At 40.3% G+C, this 24,079-nt stretch overlaps 2 protein-coding genes across 3 annotated transcripts in view; one reads left to right on the top strand and one right to left on the bottom strand.

Moving 5' to 3' along the window:
• igfbp2b (insulin-like growth factor binding protein 2b) overlaps positions 1–5,629 on the top strand; it is a 30,012-nt gene extending 24,383 nt beyond the window's left edge. The window contains exon 4 of the mRNA XM_051119049.1: positions 685–5,629. Coding sequence (XP_050975006.1) covers positions 685–843 — 159 coding nt within the window. The 3' untranslated portion in view covers positions 844–5,629. The remainder of the gene's footprint in view (positions 1–684) is intronic.
• A 2,836-nt stretch (positions 5,630–8,465) lies between these two features.
• On the bottom strand, positions 8,466–23,156 carry igfbp5b (insulin-like growth factor binding protein 5b). Of its 2 annotated transcripts, none has more exons than XM_051119051.1 (4): positions 22,080–23,156; positions 13,886–14,010; positions 13,672–13,791; positions 8,466–12,732 (listed from the first exon to the last, which is right to left on the bottom strand). In XM_051119051.1, exons 1-4 carry the CDS (start codon positions 22,405–22,407, stop codon positions 12,598–12,600), a joined length of 708 nt encoding a protein of 235 aa, XP_050975008.1. In that variant the 5' UTR covers positions 22,408–23,156; the 3' UTR covers positions 8,466–12,597. The 2 variants fall into 2 exon arrangements, with proteins under 2 accessions (XP_050975008.1, XP_050975007.1); XM_051119050.1 differs by having other exon boundaries at positions 13,886–14,097; positions 22,080–23,151.
• Between the last annotated feature and the right edge of the window lie 923 nt (positions 23,157–24,079).

The following is a 24,079-nucleotide window of genomic DNA, read 5'->3' on the forward strand; positions in this document are numbered from 1 at the left end:
ACATCTGAGATGTCTATATAAATGATCATGATCAAATGATCAGATCTTTCCTATCCACATTAATTTTATAATTTTAACTCTTACTGTATATGTGGAGATAATATATATATATATATATATATATACATATAATCAGTTGTGTCTGTTGTCTAGGCTTTGACAGCGTTGACATTTTGCTGACAGAGCTTGATAATGGGAACCTTCACAAGTTAACAGTTATGTTCACATTTATGATATAATATTTCGGTGTCCTGGCATGACATGCTGCAGCTTAAACCAGAACAAACGTGTCCCAGAGAAGTAAATGGGTATGTTGTTTTGACGTGAAAACCCGGTTCCCAGGGCTCAAAACAGTGTACCTCACCACACTTAATTGTGTTGTAATCATCCTGTTCCTTTTGTAATTATCGTAACTGTCAGTTTTTGTTCTTTGCCATTGGAGGACAAAATTGAGAATCTGTTTTTTGCCTATTTTGGGTCTCAGCGTCAGCTATGTCCAGTTCAATTATGACCTCATTTTGGGCTCAGTAGGGGTCAATGAGACGTGCTGGGCCAAATGAGGCGGGAGGGCTGTTTTGGGGCAGCGCCTCCACCCTGTACTCGCCCAAGAGCTTCATTAAGCTCCCAACACCCACCATTTCCCCGCCCGCCTCTCATCATCATCATCTCTCTCTTGTGTTCCAGTGCAACATGTCCAGCCACGGACAGAGGGGCGAGTGCTGGTGCGTCAACCCCTACACTGGTGTCCAGATACCCTCGTCCCCCAAAGTGAGGGGGGACCCCAACTGCAGCCAGTACTACGGCGGTCCCGAGCTGGAACCGCCCACCATCCAGCAGAAATAGACGAGAAAAGGGAGACGCCCCGGGTCGCAAACGAGGAGAGTTAAAGCGAGTGCGAGAGCGATGTGCATGTGTGTAATTCTGTACGTGTATGTGTATGTATATTTTCGCAATAGTATGATCTGTATTGTCGATAGGAGTGTGGAAAGTCACATGCCAGCAAAGACAAGCAAGTCAAAGACAGGTAGTTAAACCTCCCCCATCTCAAATCCAGATAACCATACTCCAAATTTAACTCTGAGTGATTGTTTTTTTCTGCCTATTTATAGGCTTGTCCGGTGCCTTTTAATCTTGTGACTGAATCTGGTTGCAGGGAGACGCTTATACAGCACTTGCAGCTGTTCGGTGTGAAGATGTGTCCCTTTAATTCTCCCTTTTGTCTTTGGAGACCTAATAAAAACGGTGGCGCGTTTTTTTGCACCATTGGTTGCCATAAACAAACAGCAACTGAAAACGCACAACGGCAGCTTGACATAGATTTAAAAGTCAATCCCAAATTTTTGAAACCAAAAATTTTGATATAGAAAGCCGAGAGGTTGTGTTTTTTTGGATGATTGTGCAAGAGGGGCTGGAAATGTGCTTTTTGGCCATTTTGACTACTTGAGTACCCGACAGATTAATCAGCCATGAGTACTCAAGTGTTTGTAGATAGGCATCTTTTCCGCATGAGTGCTGCATTTAAGACCATGCATTCAAAACATTTTTAAAATGTGTGTCTAAAACACTGCTTTTGTTTCCACTGAGTTGCTTTGGGCTGAAAGTCGCCACATACGTGAGTTGCAATACGGTGTCACCGCAAATTGCCACCAGTTGGAGTGCAAGGTACGAAAGGCCCAAAATGTCAAACAATCACTAAATAAAATAACGAGGCCCCTTTTTTGGCACATATTACTGATCTTCAATCAGCATCCTATGTTTTGAAGTTCAGGTGTGTTTTTACGATCGATGATTGCTGTCGTTTCCAAGTACTCAAGTTCTGGCCATCCCAGTTCTTGGCGGATGATAGACCTCTGTTCTTGTGCTGCTTTTCTACCATGTGGTAGAATGCAGGTGGTGTATGTGTGTGTTTGTAGAGTGGGGATCAGCGTTTACTAATGATGTGCTGACAGAGGGCTAGATTAGGACACAGGGCTGACATTGACAAATGTGATATAAAGTGGGTTAAGTGCCTATAAATAAACACAGGTTTGCCTGCAGTGCCAGTGGGCTGTGCCTCACCTTGCTTCACTCTCATCTGCAGAGGGATGTGTTGGGGGTTGGCAAGGGTGATTTTGCCCAGTGTAATGGTTGAATGGGGTTAGCTGAAGAGTCCTGTGAAGGAATGTGAAGTGGTGCATGGGTTTAGTAAGCTTGTTTAACCAATGCTTGTACCATTTTTCCCCTACATTCAATGTATTCCTTAAACAATCCAATGCAACAGAATCGTCTAAAATAAAAAAATAACAAAAAAAAACAAAAATAAATAAAGAAAAACATTTGACGGTACTACTGGCTTAAAATTGGCTCAGTTGGTCATAAAGATCCAAAAGAAAACTGCAAACAATAAAGTAACATACAGTGGGATCCAAAATGTGAACCTGGTATTCAAAATCTAATTTAAACCTAGAAATAAAATAAGGTTTTAGGATTCTGAACATTTTTAAACAGGAAAAAAAAATCAAATTCTGTAATATCTAGATCACTAATCAGTAAGTAAATTTGTCAAGTTAGGGGTCAGAAAGATTGTTCTATTTTTGTCATGGAAAATATAAAGTGCCCCATTATGTCATTTTTAGGGTTTTTAATATTGTTTTGGGAGTCTCCTATATTAGGTTTACTCAAAATATGCATTTAATATCATCTCATTTTCCAGCGATTCTCAAACAATTTGTTTGAAGCAGTTCTAAGATTCAGTCTCACTAAACCACTCCTTTCTGAGAGCCTACTCTGCTCTGATCTGAGTCTGTTTTTAAACAGGAAAAAAAATCAAATTCTGTAATATCTAGATCACTAATCAGTAAGTAAATTTGTCAAGTTAGGGGTCAGAAAGATTGTTCTATTTTTGTCATAGAAAATGTAAAGTGCCCCTATTATGTCATTTTTAGGGTTTTTAATATTGTTTTGGGAGTCTCCTATATTAGGTTTACTCAAAATATGCATTTAATATCATCTCATTTTCCAGCGATTCTCAAACAATTTGTTTGAAGCAGTTCTAAGATTCAGTCTCTCTAAACCACTCCTTTCTGTGAGCCTACTCTGCTCTGATCTGAGTCTGTGTTGTGTTTTTTTTTTTTTTTTTTTTTTTTTTTTTTAATGGTTTCAGAGGATCTGTGCAAGAGGGGCTGGAGATGTTCTTGCCCATTTTGACTACTTGAGTACCCGACAGATTAATCAACCATGAGTACTCAAGTGTTTGTAGATATGTATCAAACCGGCATGTTTACTGCATGAGTGCTGCATGTTTAAGATCATGCATTCAAAACATTTTCAAAATGTGTCTCTAAAACACTGTTTTTGTTACTGTACTCTGATTGGTCAGATGGTCCAGTCTGTTGTGATCGGTCTCCCACATACAGCACATCTCAGAAACGATATGCTCATTGCCATACTTCTGTATTTTGAACGCTTGATAGAAAATATAAACATCTATCATTTATCATACTTACGGGTTGTAATTTAGTGGAGCCAGCTGGTCTAAATAACCTGGGTACTGAGCCATCTTTCATAAGCAAGAGTTTTGTGAATCTTGCAATGAACTCCTCGAGATTAGAGATGTAGTCGGCAGTTAAATGACTTGTTTGAGGGCGGGTCAAGTTGTTTGTGGCTGGCCAACGTAGAACATAGGTGCATGTTATGCAAATGTGCTACCCAGTGATGTGCAGCGGTCACAGAAGTTGAATTCGAATTACTTACAACTTGTTTATGCTGTTTAAAGCCAATTCTGATTCTTTCTTTTGGGAGACAATAATTTATCGTGCACTTTTGGTTTTACAACTTTGTAGATAGTTTGCATTCACATACACCCTTATGAAAATTAACCATGGTTTTTCTACAAATAAAACCAAAAAAAACACGGTTGCTATAATTAAGCTATGATAACTACAGATTAACAGTGGTTTTGCTACTAACCATAGTTTAACAATTTGCAGTAAAACTGTTGTTATACAAATGGTCACCAAAAGTACACCAAAAAAAAACATGGTTTCTACACTTTTCCTATAGAAAAACTATGGTTAATTTTCGTTGGAAATGGCATAATAGAGGCACTTTAAAAAACAGAATTCTATATCCTTGCTTAATAAAAATATCAGTTTCTTAAAAAAAAAAAAAAAATCTTACTGACCCCAAAATGATGCAAAATAGAAGCATTCTAGTGTCTAAATAGATGTGACCAGTGGGATTTATTGGGTTAACTTACAACTAAAGCTCTGTCAGCAGGTGTAATGTCCTGTTCACATGGACACACAGCGGTTTTACCGCTGAATGCCCCCAGATCAATGTACTTTTGGATTGTGCTGTTAGTGTTCCTACTATGCTATGCTCTGACGTCATTGGTGGCCTGTGTAAAAGCTTCTGAAAATCTGATGACAAATTTGACAAGGATCCAGGTGCTGCTTATAAATTAAACTTTTGAAATTCTAATTTCTGTATTTTCAGTGTAGCCTTTTGGAAGCCACTGTATGTGACCTTATTGCCATATCATTGGAAGCTGGCATCACTGTCAGGGAGAACAACAATCAGTGGTTGTTAAAGGGCGGCAGATGTAACATTGATTAAGTTATATTTTCATTCACAACCCATATCTCTTACTCTTTATATCTCTTCCCCATCTGTCTCTCCCTTCCTCTCCCTCTCTGCGAGCGTTGAATTGAACAGCTCAATCCAGAAATAGAAGTCGATTAAGCTTTAACATTGATCCTAACGTGTTAGACAGTGTTCAGCCCAGCATTTGCTTTTGTAGCTTAGCCTTTATGATATATTACCACATTAACCTTCAGTATCTTTCACAGCATTACCACATCTCGCTCGCCCTTAGTAGTAGCTTTTATGTATTTACTTTATTTAGTTAGTGCCATGCTAACTACCGCAACAGACTGGCTCTCCGAGATCATGCAGTCTCGTGTGATTTTTGGTGCCTCACGGATAGATTTGCTGAGACACGGGCTACGAGTTTTCCGTTTCGGTTTGTTTCCAAAATAGATCGCTGCCTGCCCTCCGGTGGCACAGTAAATTTTACGGTAGCTCGAGTTTGGCCTAGTTTGAAAACAGTGCGAAACCAATCCCTGTGGTTTTCGGGCATATTGATTTGCCAGAGCGGTTCCAATGGGATGGAAGTGTTCACGTATGCGTGTGTGTGTGTTTGTGTGTGTGTGTTTGTGTGTACTTGTGCGAACGTTTCGATGCTGTGCCATGCCTGGAGCCAGTGTGACGGTGGGAAGGATTGCTTGCCATCTGGTGCAGTGTAAAACTGTCAGAGCCGGTCTCTGCTTTCGGAGAGTCTCACACAAATGACAGGGGGAATTTCTTGAGCAAATCCAAACGCCTTGTGCCATGCCAGCATCTCACATGCCGCCTTTTTTTCTGTAATTCATTGCGTATCCTGTGTGTCACGAGATGCGGTGGTATTAAATAACATACATTACTCAAAGCATGCTCCTTGTGTCCACTTGTCATGCGAATGGTGCATGAACTGAGTTTTCTGTACAACTGCAATGGAAAAAGCCATAAATGCATGCAAAAATAGACATTGGTTTTAAAATCTTGTAATAAAATCCAGCATGATTAAATGTATTACCTTTCAGACCCATGATTCATTTGTCGGGTTTTCTTTTTTATGTTTTTTAATGATTTCTTTGTTGGGTTTTGTGCTGTCTTGTTAATGTTTTCCATGCACATGAATCATAAGCCCTTCCTGAACTTTTTTGTTAGTGGTGGTTAAACCAGATCCTTTCAGGTTTCCCATGCGGTCATGAAAAATCCCAATAAATTTAGAAATTTTAAAATTGTAACTTCCAGGCATGGAAAAGCCAAGGAAATGAATAATTAATATTTCTAATATATATTAATGCATTTATAAAATGAAATTCATTTAATATAATTTCTTTACAAATTAAATATTTTAAAATGTAATATTTTTATAAAATATAATTTCCTCAGCTGGAAAATATTTACAATTAAAATTATTTTTAAAAAGCTTTATTCAGTAATTGCAAGCAAATGGAAAAGTAATGGAAATTCATTAGTCAAAAGCTGCGAGAACCAGCTTTTGGCGTCTTAAGGACTGAAAGGCTGAGAAGAACCTAACCTTTATTTATTTATTTTATTACCTCATTATTATTATTATTTTTTTATTTTGTCTGCATAAACGTCTTATTATGTGCCTTGGCAGTGCACGTGATTCAGATTTTATTCAGTCTACAGAAGAGATTAAGTAAGAGATCCACCTTAAGCTTCCCCAGGTATACAGTAGTTTATCTGCACTTATCACATCTGTTTGCATTCCTTCCTTAAAACAGAAAGCAGAATGTGAACGAATCTCAAGAATATTACAGGAGCGAACGGCGGCAGCCTACCTCACGCAGGGACCGGCCGAGGATGAAACGCTAAACTCTAATCATTGTGTTCTGAGGCGAAAGAGTGGTGTGGAGAGCCACATGTTGTGATAAGATGGAGCCATCTATAGTTGTTCAGCTAATTGCGTGATAAAAGAGACGTGAGAGCTTTGAAGTCTAAAATGCAGTTGTCAGTTTCTTTGAAGGCTATAGTAATTGTCATGTTCACTGCCCTACAAATCAAATCGCCGACACGTGTTCCTCTCCGAGTCTGCTTCGTTTCCCCTTACTTGATCTGGCTCTTACAAAATGAATGCTGCTTGGCTGCGGACAAAGCCCTGATCCGTCACATCTGGAGTCCGTAAACCTGAGTTATCCCAGGAAGAACTTCACCTGTATGTCTGCATTAGTGATTACCTTGAGGCGACTAAAGTCTCGTCAGACCTCACCCACTATCCAGGACTTATTTTTAAGGAGCAAAGCAGAAGCAGCAACACTAATTGAGGTCTGGCTCTGAATTCACAAGAAAACATGCACTCTTAACCTATTTATCAACAATCTTTTGCAATATGTGCTCTTATCAGTGGCACTTTTGCCTTTTTGGCTTGATGCTCAAGTCCAAGCAGTCATAAAAATGTTGTGCTAACTTGCCCTGGAGCTTTGCGATAAAACATGGCTCCACATAATCTATCCGTACCGTCGGTTTCCTCACATATTTGAATGGAGATGTTGGTCCTTTCTGCCGGTCAGAGATCCCCCCTTGATGTAGGGGCTCGTGGTAAATGACTTCCTTGTTCCTGAGCAATCTCTTTGACTTCTGTGGAAAGCCAGGTGCCTTGCCTCTGGGCAGAGTTTAAATGCAGTAGGTCTTCACCCAAAATAAACCTGTATCCTGTAACACTCAGCTCCTCTGGGCTCTTCTGTTAATCACCCAAATCCTGATTCATCAATGAAGATAATTGAATTAGCAGACGAACAATGTGTGCGTGTCATAAATTGACAGTGCACTGACCATACGTGTGTGGTGTGACTAGTAAAGAAGTGTGTGTATGATTACATACATACAAATATACATATGTGACCCTGAACAACAAAACCAGTCTTAAGTAGCACGGGTATATTTGTAGCAATAGCCAAAAATGCATTGTATTGGTCAAAATTACAGATTTTTCTTTTATGCCAAAAATCATTAGGACAGTAAGTAAAGATCATGTTCCATTGAGACATTTTGTAAATTATTTTAACGTAAATATATCAACATTTATTTTTTCATTAGTAATATGCATTGCTAAGAACTTAATTCTGACAGCTTTAAAGCTGATTTTTTCAATATTTGGATTTTCTTGCACCCTCCAATCCCAGATTTTCAAATAGTTGGATCTTGGCCAAATATTATTCTAATTTTGTCCTATCCTAACAAACTATACATCAGTGGAATGCTTGTTTATTCAGCTTTCAAATGTTGAATAAATATCAATTTAAAAAAATGTACCCTTATGACTGGTTTGGTGCTCCAGGGTCACATATATCTTTTCTTAATGATTACAGTAAAGCACTTAATATGGAAGTAAACTGAGCCAGCAAGGTTTTAAAAGAAAAAAATATTAACATTGTGTTTTTGTTAAAGCATGTGCATGTATTTTGCAGTAAAAGCATGTTTATTGTTTGATGTGTAGAAATGTCAACATTGTACTTTTTGAGATATGACTACATTTGTTATACATTAAATGTAGCTTTGAAGTGTGTATGTCCATTGTAAGTGCTTTACTGTTGCTTTTTATTAAAAAAATCACGTTGAAGTTATTGTTGAAGTTGTTACCCGGAACATTCCTCTAACGTATGCAAATCTGGTGGATATATCAGCAGTGTATATACTTGGGAATTGTTATGATCATATCAAGATAGTCTGCCTATTGGGTCATTGAATTGACAGCATCTGTTGTCTTTATATTTGCATGCAGTGTGTGATAATGGTGTGACATCTGGGAAACTGTCCTGTGGTTACTGCCATGGCTAGTGATAAATCTTTATTTAAATTGTTCTCATAAACAAGCTCAAATTCCTGTCATGTACAAATAAATTTATTGCACAAGCTTAAATGAATACATAACTTTATTTAAATAAATGCTTTGTCATAACAAAAAAAAGACAAAGGTTAAAAGAGTACATAAATTACAAGTTGAATAAATATTACACAGTGATATTCACTTTCTTAATAATTTGAGATTTTTTTTCCATTTTATTGGTTTTTAATAAGAGTTCCAAATGCTGAACATTTTTAGAGTCCTCCAGCCACTAATGGGTCTTTTTCACATGCCAGTTTAAGCCACATTTAGGTGGTCAATCATCAAGTCTTTTCTCATCCACAAAAAAAGAAAAGCAATCAAGAAAAAAAAAAACTGTTATGCATTCAGAGAAAGAAAGAAAACCTGTCATTTCTACTGTAGTGTGAGTTATGAACGCTGCTGTCTACCCAAGTATAAGATTCGGAATCTGATGAAAGCAGATAAGCACAAAAGCAACATGCTGCGTCCTGGCAATCGATAGTCTGTTACCTCTAATTACAAATCAGAACGGATCAAAATCACATTAATGACATTTCTTTCCCATTCTTACAATGACACCCAGATGGATTCTACGACCTGGGGTAACAAGGTAAATGGTTTTCAGCCATAGTGCATCGTCTTATAACATTCAGGGTTTTCAGAAAAACGTTGCATGCCTGCTTATCAGATTCCGAGACTGTCCGTCTACAAATTCTACTGTGAAGTGTGAAGCACTGCAAAAATTAGCATTTTTGTCTGGTTTTTCAGTACAAATATCTAGACATTCTTAAAAGGAAATCAATCAACTTCAGAAGCAAAAGATCGTAACACTCGTTTTCAGAGAATTTGTCAAAACCTCTAGGAAAATCCTAGCATTCACTGACGTTCTTTCTTCCATGGAACACCAGTTTAGAGTGGGTTATCCAAGCTGCGCTTTTCCATACAATGAAAGTGAATGGTGACCACGGCTGTCAAGCGAGATTTTCAAGGCAAGGTTTTGAATTAATAACTTAAATTGAATTACGTTCCTTACACAAAGTTCTCCTACAGCTTTGAATGCGTTTCATCATTTCAGACTTTATTGTGCACCTTTTGGAGCCTATAGAAGTGAGCAGCTTGGACATTTTACTAACCTTCTCCTCTGTTGCTCTACAGAAGAAAGTAAGTCAAAGCTGGTTTTTCCTCACCCTATGGGCAAACATGTCCCTAAACGTCTTAAAAATTAATCTAAAAATAGTCTTTCAAATGACTTGACTGGAAAACAAGACACAAATACTGATTAAGAAATTGATTTTTGCAGTATGCGTTGTGTGTTGTGTGTTGTGAAAGGAGGCCCAGCACAAGATCACCGCTTGAGGCTCTCACCCGCTCTCCTTCTTCCCCGGATATCACTGAGACGCAAAGTCTATAAGAGTAGATGTAGAATAGACTGTGATTGGTAGAGTTGTGTTACTGGTAAACCCACTGAATGATGATGCGGGTCTCAGGCTTGGGCTGTGAAGCCCCTGTCAAAGGTACTCAGGCAGGGTATCTGTCCGAGGCCTGCTCCTGCTCCTATACCTGAACTGAGATTCACTTTGAGACGGCACTAAACGCGTGGCAAGGTAAGGAATTAAGTGCAAGCTGCTTTCTTAAATGGGGGAGGGGGCTTTCGGCATGGATCAGGACCTGGATAATGCTGATTACTGATTTCGCCCTGTGGTGACCGACACCTACGAGGCTAATTGTGCAATAACGGAGGCCACTAGGCCTCCACGACGTACTCAAGACACCTGCAAAAGTCTGGTTAACCCGCACACCCTGAACTCACTCTTTCTCTTTCGTGCCACCTACCATTCGAAGGCCAATTGTCATTCGCGATTCTTTTTTGACATGCAACGGTTACATTCTGCGGACCCGTGGTTATTCCGAATCACAGCCAGGCCCGCACGGAATCTTCGTGCGTGGAATTCCGCAGAATCGGAACGTCCGGCATTCACAAATTCCTACGCTGGCAAACTTTACTGTGCTTTCGGCTACCGATTAGAACGTAGTGGATTCCGTCCGGGCCTGGTTCTAATGGGTACTTGCGTGATAGAGATCTGGAGACATGCAGCCCTATGGGGTACCGTGTTAGCGACTATTTTACAGCCCCCTCCCAGCAGCAAATCTATGATCATTCGGGCCCTGAAATAAGATCCGAACGGACCCATTGTGGCAGGGAAATGGCTTCGCTCACTCTTCAAGAGCCGACCGGTGAGTATCCCTGTGTGATGTATAGCTTGATTGAAAATACTCTCGTCAGCAATTACACACATTTGCAGTCTCTGTCAAATCGATCGTCAGCTTATTCGTAGGAGAAATAACAGTAAATGAGCTAGCGCTAGCTGGACTACGGTCTCTCCCTATCTTAGCCTCGGCGCAGGGAGCGATTTCTGATAGCTGCTTGACATACAATGTAGTGTAACGGATTTAATATCTAATCTGATGCCGTATTTGAACGCAACTGAGGTCCTTCGTCAATATAAAAAGGTCGTTTCGTTCCCCTTGGCTATTGTGTAACATTCACGTCACCATTCAAATGTATTTGCATGTAGGAAGGCACTGAGACTCGCACACAGAAACTCACACCGAACGACGCTGTAGTGAAACACACCTTCTGTTTCCACCTTGCTTAATAACACAGATGAAATACAGGAATACAAATGAAATGTGTCATCGTGCTGACCAAAAGAACATTTACCTACTGGTGAACAGTCAAAGTGGGCGGAGCTTCGAAAGTGGTCCGACCTGCATTCAAATGAGCAAGTTGTCATTCTGACAGGTCAGATGGAAATATGCAAATTGACAATGCTAACACTCCTCTGCTGAGCACCTGATGGTTGTGGTTGTTTGTTAAGGATAACAAAGCAAAAAAAGAAACGTAAAACACATTCAATAATCTAGAGTTAAAGGTAACATACCAAGGTTGCACCTATTTCGGTGAAACCACATGGTCGAGGAACATGGCTCATAAGTGGACTGTCATTACCTCCATGAAGTCAAAGGAAACGGCACATAACAAAAGTTATTCAGAAAAGCAAAACAACACATTACAGACAGAAAGAAACTACCGCTCTGCACGGTGAACGTCCGTCAAAGTTCAAACGCAAATGCTGGGAGCGTTTAAGGGTTACAGCATCTGTCTCGATTTTAACTCGGCCCAGATGCCACAATATCTGATACGAAACGATTCCAGAGTGGCCTTTTCTTTTCTAGGCGTGGACACCGATTGATTCTGTGTGGACTTTTTTTGTTTTTTCGTTCGGGACCCCGTGTAACTCTGCGTGGCAGCGTCTGTTTACGTAGGCACGGTTGGCATGTTAGGTAAGCTACAAAGTCTAGAGCCACTGAAACAGATTTGTCTAATGGGATCCTGGTTTTCACTATGTTCTGGGAGGGATATGCCACAAAGACAAAAAAAACATTCTTTTTTTCAAAGCTATCGCCGTATTTCATTGCTCGTGCGCGTGCGCACGCAAACGCACGCTCGTACACACACGCATACACTGAACTTGGTGAAGTTACACATTTCCAAGCAGGTTCCCCAATGAATAAGTGCTCTGACAGGACCAAAAAAACAAAACAAAAGCCAGATAGAGATGACTGTATCAGCAGATCTCTACCATGTGTTTTCCTTTCTTTCTTTTCTTTTGGAAAACAACACCTTTTTTTCCAAATAGTAAAAGTTCCTGCTATCTCCTTTGATACCTTGACAGCAAAAGATGTAAAAGACCAAGATAGCCCTGTTAATATTCAACATGCCATATATTCTTTTTTTTTTTTTTTTTTGTAGTTTTTTGTTTTATGTTAACTTTAAACAAAACAGTATGGTGCTCAAACCCCAGCTTCTATAAAAATATATAATTGTATGTATATATTTTTTAGCATTTTTTTTTTTATTGTTGTTGTCGGAACTCGGCTCTAGCAGGGGCTCCTCTGATTGGCTGAGTCCAGTGAGATAGAGATGAGTGCTCAGTCAAAACGATTCCTGTGGATTATCTCACTTTAACATTTTCGTTTTAGTCTGATTGTTTGTATTTGTAATAGCTGTTGTGTTTCTTTGTCGTTTTGCATCAAAATCTCAAAGTGACTGGCGGGTAGACTGGTGGGACAGGACAAGGAGGTGGGCCCTAGGTCTGGTGATCAGGGTGGGTTGATTCTCACTCATTGTTGTTGCTGTTCTCCATATCTTTGCACTGGATGTTACCGCCGCTGTAGTCGGTGCCGGGCAGCTGCACGCCATATTTGTCCACGCACCAGCAGATGCCTCGTTTCCGGCCACGGGAGGGCTTGCACTGCAGGGTGGACAAGGGACCAAGGGTCAGAAAACTGCAAGCATGACTCAACAGGAATGCTTCAACTAGGACCGGATGGTATGCTTTCAAAAAATATTTGTTGTGTGATGTAATTTGAAAAGGGTGAGCAATTCCTGTGTAGATGACTGTGCTGATTATAATGGAAGTGATTTAATTTTGAACAATGTAAAGAGATGTGCTAAATGACTTATCTTCGAACACCCTTTCATTATTACAACTAATGAGTTACACTTGAATTCATGTTTGGCAGCAAATAGACGACTAGTGTTGAAAGTTGCAAAGCAACATTGTAAGTCAGTGCATAAATATAGAATTCAGCTGTTTTTTGGTCACATGTACGTATATTTTACAAATTTGTTAAATAATCCAATAATTTGGTTTGAGTTCATGAAGCCCCAATTAAATTAAACAATAAATGAAACTAATGAGATACATTGTGACATACACCTTTGATTTGTTCTCTGGACTATCTAAAAATTGGCATTAACAAATGTTTATTAATATTTATACATAAAAGTTAGTTCTTTTGGCCAAATTTGGCTGAGAAGCTTTGCTTGTTTGTTCCAGACAGGCTGACAATGTATGTATTAGTGGTGGGATTTTTCAGTGACTCTATCTGCATATTACATGGATACACCAGTAGGAGGCGACAGCGATGGTCTTTTTAATTGAGTCATTCAAATCATTGACTGAACCAATTTGTTCAAAAATACTAATTCATTCAGAGTGAGTGAGTTACTGTCATTCAGCATTCAGAAATGCTGATTCATTCACCAAAAAAAAAAAAAAAAAAAACACTGTGTGTTGCGCAACCGTTCTGTTTGGAACTATTTTGGTGAGTTCAAATCAGCTGACTGTTAATTAATGATGAAAAACTGATCACATTAAATGTCAATATAAAAGTAACAGAAGTCTTACCTGCTTGCGTTTGAAGAAGCCTTTCCTGTCACAGTTAGGCAGGTAGAGGGAAAGAGCCATGACGCGGGAGGTGTCTTTCATACTTTGGATGATTCCATCCAGCTTCCTTCTGCATGGACCCTGTGTCAGACAAACACATGGTGAGTTTCATCATCACCTCAGCATTTAACGGCTAGCTATCATTTTACTGCAGCTGCTGCGTCACACAACTTACAAATTCAGGCTCATGCTTGTCGATGGGAAGGGGGGAGTAGTCCATGGACCCCAGTGACCGATGCTTCTCCTGTTGTTTCTTCTTGTCCTTGCGCACGGCAGCATGCTTCCTGCTGTTGATTACGTCTGGTTTGGGGTAAAGGGGAATTTTAGGAATCTGGTCTTCAGTCGTGTCTGGCTTCACTGTATTATCATGCTCTATTGATTCGCGATCTAAGACAAAAAGAATCAAATGATAAGCGTTAACTAGGCTTTTACTGCATGGAAATGTGAGTGCCAGTGCAAAATCATCAGCATGATGTTAAAGTGGCTGCCAGGGTGTTGATATGGTTTTTGAATTTTAAATGATTTCTTGGGTTATTTAAAGTTAATATATGAGATTTGTTACTTGGTTATGGCCCACCAGGCAAAAACCTCATTAAGCCCTACAATTTGAGGTATCATAAATGGTATTCAAACTATACCAACCATGCATGAATTTGATCGATTTGGCTCAGCCAGACCAGCCTAAAAGTATAACAATTAAAACTTTTTGTCATCCTAGCAACAAACAAAGTAGTGCATAATGGAGTGAAGCCGATTGTTAGATGACGACTGGTTGATCAGGGTGTATTTTAGGTTTTGCAGTTGCACCGCCAGGCATTAGCACAATAGAGCAATAGTAATTTGCCTTAGCAAACACCAGTAAGGATCTCAACGTCCTACATATGACTTCAACAATTCAAATAGGCTGAGTTAAATTTGACTAATAAAAACCTGAGAAATCTCTTATAAAAACCTCTCCAAAGGCTTTAAGATATTTACACATCCTAGCTAGTTGCTAATGAGTTTCCAGAGCGTAAACATGAAAGCAACTGTTTTTCCACCAAATGTTTCCTATGCATTTGTTTACAAAGGGTGGTGGCAGGATCAACAGCTGATGACCACCCCCTACCCAACCTATCCCAGGTTGCTTATGCCTGGCTAAACATCCACTTAGGTTGTAATTCCAATTTCACATCTATTTGGTGGGATTTTTCAAAAATGCATTTAGGTGTATGACCTAAACATGAACATGCAGGCCATGCTAAATATTTCCTTTCGATTTCATTGTAGTGAACGTGCATGACTACAAGATTTGGGAGTGCGAACAGAAGCACTTTTCAAAGGACCTTTAACAGCTCAGAGCTGTACTTGAAGAACTTTGAAGTCACCGTAACCATAACACCGTGACAACCACAATGTTCTTCTGCAGGAAGAACAAGGCTAGGTGGGTAGAGATATTGCAGAACAAGTAATTCAAGGACATAGTTTGATAGTAAAACTCCACAGGATTCATGCCTCCACTTATAAACTGTCTTTCCACCGAAGTCAAATACTGTTGGACAAAGCCGAGCTTTATAAAACTGAACACTTGAACCATGCACAGAGAAGCCAAACATAGTACATCCAGAGGAGATTAACAGATCATTAACACTAAGCATACAAAGTCAGGATATATAATTTCATTGACATTTAGCCATCCAAACCATCAAAAACCATCTGATAAATTATTTATCAAATTTGCAATATAAAATGTCATTTTTAATAGGAGGTATTGCTTTAGTTTTTTTGCTTATAACTGTGGTTTATTGCATTAAAAAAATGTTTAAATATAGTATTATTTTCTTTCAGACCTAATGCTAGCATGAAATTTATTATGCATTAAATCCATTTATATCCCAAATCTAAATTGGGACATAATTGTGAAACACTGACAAATGCAAATTTGTTTTTGCACTTTCTATATGCATAGCAACACTAAAACCATAAACACTACTGTTACTTGAAATAAAATAAAATTTAACAGAAAGAAAGTTAACTTATTTTATTTAAGCTAGTTGCCAAGGAAACTTTTCTCATTTTCACTTGACATACTAAAATAACTAAAGCTAAAATAAACATATAGACATATAAAAAATAATAAAATAAAATAAATTTCATGCTATAAACAGTTCATGCTATTTATTATGCAAATAAACTATATAGCTTGGCAAATTGTTCATGCATTTGGAAAGTATTTAATCCGTAAATACTTGGGTAATGGAACGGCACAACATAAAGTTATTATAATAAACAGACTGATATTAGATAGGTAGTATGTTATTGTTGCTATTGCCTCTTTGGCTTCATTTGAGAATCAGACAGATTGGAAATGGACATACGGAGTCAGCCCTGAACATCGATGCTGTTGGGTTGCCAAATATTTTTGTGCATACAGCCAAGAGGGCATTATCAGACAGCTGAGGCAGCCAGCAGAAATGACTGAGATAACTGCCCTCACAGTCCCCCTGAGCGCCAGTGCTTCACATTGCTGTGGACTGGGGCAGGGTGTTCTGGAGCGGCCCGGTGGTGAAAGAGTCTGTCTGACCTGGAGACGCATGGGGCGGGTGCCTGGTCATTACAGGAATTGGTTTCCTGGCTTCTGGGGTTACAATCAGAGCATGGTGCTGTCTCTTTGAAATCAATCCCGCAACCCATGACTTGGCAGACTGAAATTTCTGTACAGATTTCCCCACAGGTTTGGGCTCCTGAAGCCACCGAGTCTGAGATCTCCTCATGGATATGTCGTTTGCCTAGAGCGAGATTTACATGGCTTGGAAATGTAGATGTTAAATGGGAGGGCACAGGATGATGGGGTTGGCACAGTTCCTTAAGGTTTATTTCGTGATTTTTCCTCCTTGTGCGTGGCACAAATGCACCACGCTTGTGAAATCAACAATGCCTAGAGTTTACAAACCACTAAATTCGTCTTTTCTGTTGTAGGCTTTGCGGAGTGAGGACCAAAATCACTTTTTCCATGCTCGTGGTCCCCAGCTTGTAAAGGTTTAGCGGGTCTGTGTTTAACATCTGACACACAGCCAAGATCCTGGAGCCCGGCCAAACCAGACGTATCACGTGTAGCCTGTCTATTCAAATGAGCTTTGGAAAGAATGCAGAAGAGGTATTGGTGTCTCTCCTCTTGGTCTTGCAAAACTTTTCATTAAGATAAAGGGACCCGAGCTTGGCCAAAGGAGATGCATCTGATAGGGCTCTGTTTAATAATTTACACATGCACTGGGCAATTATACTTCATGAATATCCACGCTTTCTTACAGCTTGGGGGCTAATAATGAAAGCAGATCTCTTTTTGAGAGTGGCGTTATCACCTCGTCCGATTCTTTTTTTTTTTTTTGCGAACGTGCCGCCAAACAATCCTTACGGCTCTCAAAAAAACGTGTTTTAGTGTCTTATTAGCATGCACGGTTAGAATGAGGTCTCGCTATTGTTAAATATTCAGACTAGCTCGCCTTTGAAAGTCGTTCTTGAGGCAGGCCGTTCTGCTTTGTCTTGCATTCATTGTCACAGACCGACCATGGCATCCCTGGCAAGATTCCACTGCTAAATATTTAAAGCCTGGACCGTGTCCACAACATGTTTGGGCCGCTGTGGCAGAGAAACATGCTACAAACTAGAGAAAACACCACGGATGCAACCGTGCACTAACGCTAGTTAAAACCGGGGTAATTGCAAACTACAAAGCGACATTAAAGGCTGATTTGGGATAAAAGTTTCCAATCGGTTACAACCAAGAAAGCCATCATATAACTTACTATTCAAACAAGTCCCCTGTAATTCAGGACAATGCAAAGTGATGACACCTGTCGATGCCCTTCAGGCTGAAAGCACATATGCGCACCTCTGCATCGCCTGACCGTGTCTCATGTCATCAACACTCCGAAACATGAACTCAGGAGGTGCTCTTCAGGACATCAGTGGATCACTCCTAGTCGCTGATTTCAATTAGCTGAGACAATGGCAAGAGAGAGCGATACTGTCTGCAAGCTCAAGGCATCTTTCCACCAAGAGTATCTAGCTACAATCTTTCCTCTTCTAAACCTCTAAACTAAACTTTTAAACAACATCATATATATATATATATATTTTTTTTTTTCCAAGCAAACTTTCGCGATCCAAACCACATCAATCTTTATAATTACTGTTAAGATTATATATAATCATTTCTAGGTGGTATGTAATTATTTATAAAATGAAAGTGTAGCTTAAAGCAAGAAAAAAACCTTATTTGGATGTGAAACATTATTAGGAATGTCAAAAATGAAGGATAGGAGCGTATATTGAAGATTGAAGGTGAATCTTTTAAGGTTTTAAACTGTAGGAAGTACGGCTGAGTGATGTGACGGTAAAACTGTGTCAGAGATTTTGCTATATGAGTTAAACCATGGTGGAAAGATTTGCATGGCTATCAGCGGGCAGGACTGCTTTACATTATTTACACATGAAAGGGAGAAAAAACAAGCAGTAATGTGAAAATACAAAGTGAGACGTGTCCCTAAACAATCTGAAAACGTTTTTTGCATAAAGGAGTGTAATGTAAAGACAATTCAGCTTGTTTAGTTGAGTTTAGGCTTCGTTCCGGCTCAGAATTTAGCTCGTAACTGCTGTTTTTGTATGTCTAGTAAATAATAGTATGTATTTTGAGTGTTCAACACTTACAGTATGATTTATTATGAATACTCATTTGTTTGCGTCTATCAGTTACAAACAACTTTTTCGATTCGATTCGATTATCCAAAAACATATATTACGGCATGATGATTTAATACTCAAACCATTTTTGACTTTTGAATTTAGAGTCATAACTACTTGTTTTGTATGTCTAGTAAGTAATAGTACATATTTTGAGTGCTATATGATGTGAGACTTTTGATTTATTATGTTTGCGACTATCAAGTTACACAAATATGAAGAGAAAATAGTCGAATGAGATCAAAAGTATCTTTTACTCGCACTTAATTCACTAGATTATCCCAAGTTATAATTGAGTTTACAGTGTTAGCGTGATATAAAGTTACTCGTTTGGTCATTTCGCCCACTTTTAGTACAAAGGAAGTAGACTTGTTATGCACACACCAAGTGTGTTTCTCAGAGAAGGAGCTTTTGAATGAATCAGCTATCCTAAGCAGGCCAAATAATGCCACCACACCGCCTTTCCCACGATCCTCTACGACTAAATGTAAGAACTGTAACAGAGCTAACGATTTTGTCTTGTGCTGCATCTTATCTATCCTCCCGAGAATCCTGCAGGGCACAAAATTTGAGGCAGCGCTTTGGAACCACATCTGAACCTGTGCTGCAGGCAAGAAATTAGGCACCTTTTGTTCTCCTTCCCTGAAGAAACGTGACACTGCAGCTCCCCCTCCACCGCCCCGAAGCACATGACAGGAGGTTTCAACAGGTCGGCGTCTTCTGCTCAACCACATGGTTACAGCCCTGCTGTCTGCTTGCATTTTGTATGTTTAATTTTCTAAACACGAGCGGTAAACCCATAGATTGTTTTTGTGCATTCGCTGTTTTGGTCAGCCTGACATGTGTTCCTATTTAGCCAGGGCCCAGCGTGAGGATGTCGCTGCCCGGGAATCACGTCTCTGACAGAGACGAGACTACTGTGCGAGCTGATTTTCTTCACAGCTGTTACTCACTAGCTTTCCAGGTGCCAATGACAAATACATGCTGGACAGATTGCTGTTAAACTTTACTGGAAGAAGTCATTCAGGCGTGCCAAATAGGTTCCCTGCTTGCATACCTCTGCAAAGGATGACTGGGCACTTGATATACGAGCACAAGCTTGGGATTATGGTTAAAAAACAAAAACAAAAAAAAACAACCTATGTATATTATACAGAGCTGGGCATCGCTTTCAAAAAGAGATGCAAGAGATCTATTCAGTGAAGTGAGCTGTATATCTTTCAGTGTCAGTCTGATGTTGCAAGCAAGTATATGTTTCTTTGAGTTTGGCCTGTGGCGCAATATAAAAATGAGATGACAGACAGCCAATAGAAGAACAACTGCGTTCCATTCCCTTGTAATTGTCGTTTAGTTATGGCTACGTCTCGAGTGGGTAAATAAAACGCATAAATCAGCCATATCGAAGTAACTGAATACAACAGCCTTTTGGCCCATTTCTTTACGTTTGTTTAATCGCACGCTTTTAGATTCGGACCTGCGGTACATTTCTTTCAGGCAAGATGCCTGTAGTCATATCTGTTGGCAACTGCATCCAAGTTCCACATGGCATGTCCGAACAGAAAGTCTCCCTTGTGATCGTTGGCAAATTTGCAATATTTGCCAATCCTGGAGCTAAATGACAATCTGGCGTCGCCTATTGTACTTGGCTCTAAACGCTGAATCTTTAAACCGTGAGCGCCAGCATTCAAGACCATGAAGGTATGACACTATTCACATGAGTGAGGCATGATTCCATTTTAAACTTGTGTTTCAATTTTATGTTTGCACAACTGTGAAACGAAGGCGTGCTGGGGGAATAAAAATGGATCTGGGAAGACACAGGGCCAAAAGGCTCTGAATCCTAATGCGGGCAAGGACGCTTGACCTCTCTCCCTCTTTCCCCCTCTCTCTCTCGGTCTGTCCTGCCCAGCTAGTAAAACCAGGCTGAAACCGAATACCACGGGAGGCTAGAAGCGTCCCTCTAAATTCATCCCCATGCTTGACGAACAGCTCTTGATAGATCGGCTCCACAGACATTCTGCTGAATCACAAGGGCTCAACTGTGTGCCCACTGCAATCACAGAAGGGGTAAACCAGCAACCGCACTCATCAGAGGACTTCAGATAGAGACAAACAGGTTTCTGATGTGCACCTGTGTGTGAGGGGGTTGTATTTGTGTACAAGCGGTCGTGGTGAAAGCCCACGTCTGAACTCAACCCTCATCTGTTTTAAAAATAATTATTCTAAAAGATATAGTACTGTAACCCTACATATTGTTTTTGTTCATGTAGCTCAACCTGTAGAGCACTGCACTAACAACACCAAGGTTGGGGGTTCGATTCCCGGGGACAGCAACAGTTGAGTGCACTAAGTAAAAGCATCTGGCAAATGCGTAACGTAAACAAATATGCGTGCTGTGCACCATTACTCTTCATAAACGTGTGATTTTTGCACATAGGTTGGCTTGTAGAGACACCGCGGCTACCCTCCTCCCCTTGGATTTAATCTTTGAACGGTAATCCGACCCTCAACACCACCCACAGACTTAGACCTAAATTCAGAGCAACCTAGAATCTCAATCAAGAATATCACGAGGCGTGGGTACACCGTACAATGATGAGAGGTGTGATCATAACAATGGAGGAGTCACTAATGTCAAAAGAGCACTAAACAAATGCCACTGCCAAATCAAACCATAACTAAACACAAAGCAAGACTGTATGGAGTTATGCATCTCGAGGCATTTTTACTCAGTTCTGAGGAGCATACTAAATTATGCAGTTCTGATGCTGAGTCTGATAGTGCTTTGCTTCTGTGCCAATGAAATGCAGCCAATCAGAGCAGCCTTTTTAGAGCCTATAGGTTAATATTTTTATTCACAGTTTTCACTGCATATAGTTTCTATATAAATGCATTATATGATACTTATAATTATATGATGCAGCTTCAGTACAAAAATGGTACAGTGATGGTATCAGATGGCAATACCATGGTATATTGATATATCCCTCCAAAAAGTACAGTGGCAGTGACTTGGCACAGAGATGACATTATATGGGCATCCAACCATGGTATTTATATGGCACTCCAGGGAGTTCCAAAACAATACTATGATACTACTATGGTAAATGGCAAAAAACATGGTAGTGCCACGGTATATGTCCAAAATACAATGGTAGTCCCAATGACACCTTGCCAAAAAAACGCCAATTGGTTTTGAATAAAATGCAAACATTCTATACTGTTTTTGAAACGCTCATATATTAACGTATATGTTGATGATGATTACAATGGTACCGGAATGCTATTTACATCATACTCTGAGGTGCGTCCAAAAATGCCATGGTACATTTCCAGAAAGCGCGGTACCACCACGGTACTTTTTTGTAAGTGCTTTTGCAGCGTGAAGATGGAAACCGTTTGTTAATAATTGGCTTTGGATGAAACATAAACAGACCTCGCTAATCTTAATAATCTAAAGCGCTGGAATATGATGGAAAACAGCACTGAGCAGCACAGCCCGGCCACAACACAGAAAAGCTCATGCAGAAACATGCGCACGCCATAAAACTGGATCAGCGCAAGCCACAAAGTTCCCACCAGATACACGATCTCAACGCAACAATGCTTCCGTGCAACAAAGGCGCACTGCTTTCCAGTCAACTTACCAATGGGTGGGTGCGGTGGTTTGTATCCCTTCTCGTTCGTACACACTCCCCTGCCGTGCAGCAGGGCGTGAAGCGGCTTCTCCTCGCCGTTGCGCGGCAGGCAGCGCAGCCCGTGCGTGCATGTACCGGTGTACACCCCGCACGCCTGTCCCTCCGCCAGAGCGCAAGTCAAGCAGCAGCCGCAGCCGGGCTCCTTCACCAGCTGACAGCCCACCGGGACCGGAGGACACATGGAGAGCGCCTTCTGATCGCACGGCTCGCACGGAACGTAAGAGCCTCCGCTGATGGACAACGCCGTGAGAAATGTACCCAGCACAAGAAGAGCCATACTTCGTTTCAAAGTGAATGAGGTCCGATTTAAATAATAATTATAATAATAAAAAAAGCAAGAACTAGATATAAGAGCGGGTGAACGTTTGGCTCAGATTCGAGTGAAAACTCCGCATGCAAAGTGAAAGCACAGGTTGGGGTGTCTTAAAAATGAGAAAATAAAAACAGTCTTTGATGAAAAATATTTGATGATGAAGAATCCGGTGGATTTTTATATAAATACATACATATTTAAAAAAAATGATTCACTTGGGTATTCTCCAATAGTCCAGTTTGTGCACAATTGGTTGCGCACTGAAATTCTGGACTTTCCGATTCCAAAACACTTTCCCCTCTGGAAGTTTTCTGAGCAGACTGATCAACTTCACAGCAGTGCTTGCCTTTTTAAAAACAGCCAAACCCAAACCCCTAACTATGAATAAGCCAAACAGCGGTGAAGGGAGGCGCACTTGCCAGATCGTGGCGCAGCGCCAGCGCCTTTTTTCCCCCCTCGGCAATAGGATCAGTCTTTTACGCAGTGATGCCAAGAGCGCAGAGCAAAACACAAATCCATGCAAAATCGAAGATATGCTCCTCTGAGATCTTCCGTGCACTTTGTGGCCGGTATAGCGTCAGATTCGTGCACGAAGCTCAGCGGCTTTCCAGCAGATTCAAGACGAAGCGCGTCAAATGGCAACATTGATGTGACATGATAAAGACGCTTGCTCGCATAAACATAGAGAATACACACAAAAGAGCACGATTAGAATCGCTCTGCTGATAGGCACCACCCGTATATTAGTGCGTGCGGAGAACATGTATGAGTAGGGGAGAATGGGGAGTGTTTCGCTTTAACGTCTGTAACTCTGTCTTGTTTTGTTCTGCGTGTCTTAAACTTTGATATAATATTCCCAAGTTTGTCTTCTACGAATTAAAGTTGTTTTGAAATCTACTGCTTATCCATAAAGCGTTCACATTAGTGTCAAGTACAACGTGTGCTGTTGATACAGCCTACCGGTAGCACTAATAGAAAACATGGATAATCAAATTGACTTGTTCAAAATAATGATTAAGCCGTCACTCCATCTCCACCGCATTCCCTTTCAAGCATTTTAATTCAAAATAGTGAGCATGTAGGACACACATTTTCAGCAAACTGCTATAAAACAATAGCTTTGAAAGTGTCATTAAACAAGAGAAGCTGCTGATGTCATGTAATCTTTATTAACATGACCACAAATCAATTTATAAGCCAGGTTTCTTCTCATAAGGGTGTCAGTCATCCGTAGCGATTTTACCCATCTGACTTCTTTCTAAATAGTTAAACTGGTGGTGATACAGCTCGAACCTTGTTACAAAACTCCTATAGAAACGTCTAAGCAGCAATAGCCGCTGACGGCATCCGTGAAGTCCGTATCAGTGCAGTGCACAATTAAAACCAGCTGAGGTGTGTGGTGGATACTGTGGTAAATGCTTAAAATCTCTTTTCTCTCATGCAGAGAGGCTTTCCACGCGTTGCCAAGTCTCGTTTGAGCTTTAATTACAGTGGTCTTGGTGGTAGTTTAAGAATAGGCAATCTACACCCACCTGTTCTGAACTCTGAACTGCTGAAACCGCAATTTGGATGAGATTTAACAGACACGATTGTTTAATCATGCCGTTCACTCAGTGTCCAAGTGGCCCTCTGCTGT

The sequence above is a fragment of the Labeo rohita genome, chromosome 9 (assembly GCF_022985175.1).
Source record: "Labeo rohita strain BAU-BD-2019 chromosome 9, IGBB_LRoh.1.0, whole genome shotgun sequence".
In the NCBI taxonomy this organism is placed as follows: Eukaryota; Metazoa; Chordata; class Actinopteri; order Cypriniformes; family Cyprinidae; genus Labeo; species Labeo rohita.